The sequence below is a fragment of the Prosopis cineraria genome, unplaced genomic scaffold, assembly GCF_029017545.1.
Source record: "Prosopis cineraria cultivar Desert tree isolate PC_DT_omini unplaced genomic scaffold, ASM2901754v1 PC12, whole genome shotgun sequence".
In the NCBI taxonomy this organism is placed as follows: Eukaryota; Viridiplantae; Streptophyta; class Magnoliopsida; order Fabales; family Fabaceae; genus Prosopis; species Prosopis cineraria.
This window is the reverse complement of record NW_026555343.1, coordinates 32,363,831-32,368,371: the sequence shown is the minus strand read 5'-3', so window position 1 is coordinate 32,368,371 and position 4,541 is coordinate 32,363,831. Positions and strand designations below refer to the sequence as shown.

Sequence of the window (4,541 nt, the reverse complement as noted above, 5' to 3'; positions counted from 1 at the left end):
TCAAACACTTCCACACCTACCTCCCACAACATTTTTAAATCTTCAATTAGAGGTTTTAGGTAAATATCAATATCATTTCCAGGTTATTTTGGTCCTGAAATCAACATGGATAACATCATGTACTTCCGTTTCATGACAGCCGAGGTGATAGGTTGTAAATCACTAAAAGAATAGGCCATGAACTATGTATACTACTGAGACTACTATAAGGCTTCATTCCATCAGTAGAAAGTCCGAGCCTCAGGTTTCTTGGCTTATTACCAAATTCAGGAAACAATTGATCAATTTTCTTCCATTGAGGAGAATCGACTGGATGTCAAAGTTTTCCATCAGATATCCTCTCATTTGCATGCCACATCAAGTTCTTCGTATCATTAGTATTTGCAAACAAGTGCTTGAACCTTAGTATAATTGGAAGATACCATAAGACCTTTATAGGAGCCCCCTTCTCTTTGTACCGTGGTGCCTCACATTTCGGACACTTCTTCTCTCCTTCAAGCTCTTTTCTGTACAACACACAATCATTAGGGCATGCATGTATTTTTTTATACTTCATACCCATTGGACATAAGATCTTCTTGGCATCATAATAATGATTTGGTAGTACATTGCCTTTCAGCAACATTATTTGAAGTAACTCTAGCAACCAAGTGAAACTTTGGTCACTCCACCCAGCTCTTGCTTTTAAGGTAACCAGTTTTAACACCTCAGATAATAAACTAAAATCAGTGCACCCCGGGTATAGAGGCTTCTCCGCGTCAGTGCACAAGTTATCATACACATGTGCTCGTTCAAAAGCTTCTTCCCCCACATTACGGATTATGTCCTCTAGCCGATCTTCATTCATACCTATTTCATCATCTAGATTATCAATTTCCACGTATTGAGACGTGTTATTATAATTTTCCAATCGTTCACATGCCAAATCCATACTGTATAATTCTTGCAAATCCCATCACAAATCAAGTGCTCTCTTATTTCGACAGCACCTAATCTCCTCTCATTCAAGCAATTAACACAAGGACAATCGAACTTTGCACTATTGTCAATAGCATTTTTCTTAGCAAATTCTAAAAATTCCTTCACCCCATTATCACACTCATCACTTGTTCGTTTAGCATTCATCCAAGTACGATCCATATGTCAACTCCTAAAGAACATACTAATGTTAAAAATTGGACCTTCTTAAAAATGACCACATGCAAACAACTTGATAAGGCCTTCTTAAAAACTAAATTTAAGCAATTCAAGGGAAAAGAATGAATTTTAAAAATTTTCGACAGAGTCTCCCCTAAAAATTGGACCTTCCAAGACTTTTAAAAAATTTTAATAGAAAAAATTGATAATTTTAGATAAAATTAAAGATCACATGCAACAACTTAAGGATTTATAAATCTACTAACAGCACTCCCAACAATAATCAATATCATATTATCATATATATACACATATCAGCTTAATAAATTAACAAAAAAAAAATACAATCAAATAAAAAATTATCTTTATAAAAATTAAGAGCCATACCTAATCAATCAAAAGTGGCGGTAGTAACAAGAGGAGGAGCAAGCAGGAGGAGGAGGAGTAGGCGGTAGAGGCAGGGGGAGGAAATGGCAGCAGAAGGGGGGAGGGGCAGCCGCAGGGGGAAGGGGTGTGGGGACGGGGGAGGGGGGCCGAGGGGGTGGCTGGGGACCGGGGAGGGGGGGGGAGGGGGTGGGGGCCGAAGGGGGCTGGGGGCCGAGGGGGGAATGGGGGCAAGGCGGGTAGGGATAGGGGTGGGGGCCGAGGGGGGGAATGGGAGCGAGGGGGGTGGGGACGGGGGTGGGGACCGAGGAGGGCTGGGGGCTGAGGGGGGAATAGGGACGAGGGGGGCTAGGGAGGGGGGAGGGGCTGAGGGGGGTTGGGGACGGGGGGGGGACCGATGGGGGCTGGGGGCTGAGGGGGGAATGGGGCCGAGGGGGGCTGGGGAGGGGGAGGGGTCGAGGGGGGTGGGGAAAGGGGCAGTGGGATTGGGGATGGGGGGCGGGGGGACAAGGGTGGGGACCAGTGCTCGGGGAGGACAGCGAGCTGAGATGGTGGGGACGACAGAGTATGGGAAGGGGGACGAGGGAGGGAAGCACAAAAGAATGTTCTGAAGGCACAAAAATAAGGAATGAGAAGCGCGCATTAAAAGTTAAAAAAAATTTGAACCATTTTCTACAGTGGGTCACCTCTCACCCGCTGTAGAAAGTGATTTTCTACAGCAGGTATCCGTGCACCCGTTGTAGAAAATAAGTTTCTACAGAACCCGCTGTAGAAAATCTATTTTCTATAGTGGGTGGCTGGCACCCGTTGTAGAAACTTATTTTCTACAACAGGTGGAAGCTACTCGATGTAGAAAACTTATTTTCCACCTGCTGTAGAAAATAAGTTTTCTACAATGGCTGTCCATGCACCAGGTGTAAAAATTATTTTTAACATCGGTTGCCTTTTCACCCGGTGTAAAAACTATAATACGCATTGTCAAAATTACAAAAATGCCACCGCCTTAACTTTCTACATCGTTTGCCTTTCAACCGATGTAGAAAGTACCCCTTGAATTTCATATTTTGTACTAGTGGGGGCACCTTTAAAATCTTTTTTTGGGGTTGTTCTTGTAACATCTTAATTATGTGAGTTAGAAGAATTTATGAAGTTAGTGGAGGTGAATTGATAATAATGAGCTTAATATATAAGCTTGAATGTAAGAGACGAATGTTTTAGGTTGTTTAGGTTATTCGAATAAAAAAATAAAGAAAAAATAAAAATAAAACAAAATCAAACAAAAAATAAATAAAGAAAAAAATTTTAAAAAAACAAAAGTAAATGCAGTTTTGAAAATTGCATTGTGAGATGAAAAAGACTAAGGACACATTTGGAGAAGCTAAAATGTGACAAAGAAAAAAGAGTTATTATGCAAGTGTCCTAAGGTGGTGTAAGTATATGTGTGTCTACAGATATATGTGAATATAATAAAATTTTTATAATAATATATTTAAATGTTAGAAAAATAAAAGCAAGAAAGAAGAGAATTAATAACTCAAAATAAGGCTAAACTATATGTATGCATGAAGCAAATGAGAAATAAAAATAAGAAAAAGAAATAAGATGAAAAATTAGGAATTGACAAGTTATTTCCAAAATTATAAATTAAGTCCAATAAATCTAAATAATGCTCAAAATACCAAAAACAAGTGTCAAAAACTAAGAATAAAGAGAAATAAAATGATGTAAAAAATATGATTTATCAGGAGAGAGCATCAGTCGGTTCAATGTCAAAATATACAAAATTGATCAACCAAGTAATACTAAAAATATTAACTGACTCAAACCAAAACTTGACAATTCAATTTGATTGGTTAATTCAGTTTTTGAGCTTTATGTTAGGGTGCTAGGACAATTGGGCCTATTTTGTTATTTTTTCCCACTAAAAAAGAAAGAGCATACAAACAAGCCTTATATAAAAATATACTTATAAAGTGATAGTAGTCCATTTTAATTTGTAACATATAACCCACATATATTCCATCAAGATTAAAATTCAACTCAACAAATTCACCTCAACAAACAACAAAGCAACATATTAATAAACAACAAAGAGTCTAAATTTAAGCTAAATCAACAACATACTAATAAAGCATTAAGAAGCATGGTTTATTCAGCTTGAAACAAGATTCAACCCCAAGCCTACAATCTACTTAAGTCTTCAAAATATTAAAATTAAACCATTATAGCAACTAGACGTCCAGATTCACATGGCCACTAAATCAACATTGAAGCCATGAATACAAAACAAAACAAGCAGCCTTCATAAATGGATCTTAGCATCACAACACTAGCATCTTGCAACCTATATTATACAAGCAAAAATCATATAACTAGCCAAGAATTAATCATTAATTAAGTATCAAACTTATAAAAGACTTAGACAAAAATCAAGCATTCAATGTCATCAATAAATTAACTGTCACTCCCCAAAAATAAAGAGTGATTGGCACAGGTGTAAATCACTCTCACATCCCCGTAAGCCTCCAAATGAATATTTATTCTATTCTACAAAAGAAAAGAACAAAATTTAATCAAATCACATGAGAATTAAAATAACTTCTTTAAACTCAATATCATAAGAGAGTGTCGATATTTTTGTAAAAATTTCGGCAGAACCTCCCCTTTAACTAGGATCTCCCGAAAACTCTACAAGAAATTTTTTTACAGATAACAGTATAAATCAGGAGCATAGCTCCTTCCAGCCATCAACTAATATACAGATCAAAAATAAGATTTATCAACAACCTATGTGGAGCATCTACTCTTTCTTTCAAATTAAAAAGATATACAATTTCTATATTTACATTAAAGCAACAATACCAATAAAAAAGGTTCACCCACTGTAGCTAGTTGCCCTTTAGAGGTCGATGGTGGGATAAGCGTCAGCTAACAAATCTGAGACCAAAATAATTTTTCCAGTGAATAGCATTCTTATGAGAAAAGTTCTTAGAATTTTAATCAATAATCTCTAATAATAG

General features: G+C 37.1%; 1 protein-coding gene across 1 annotated transcript; it reads left to right on the top strand.

Annotated features, from left to right (window-relative positions):
• The first annotated feature begins 1,607 nt into the window (after positions 1–1,607).
• LOC129289255 (glycine-rich cell wall structural protein 2-like) lies at positions 1,608–2,132 on the top strand. The gene has a single exon (XM_054926043.1). The coding sequence runs from the start codon at positions 1,608–1,610 to the stop codon at positions 2,130–2,132; it is 525 nt and encodes a 174-aa protein (XP_054782018.1).
• Positions 2,133–4,541: the final 2,409 nt, after the last annotated feature.

Bases quoted from the DNA above. Each gene is read 5' to 3' on its own strand.
- LOC129289255 (XM_054926043.1), top strand. From the start codon at position 1,608: ATGGCAGCAGAAGGGGGGAGGGGCAGCCGCAGGGGGAAGGGGTGTGGG.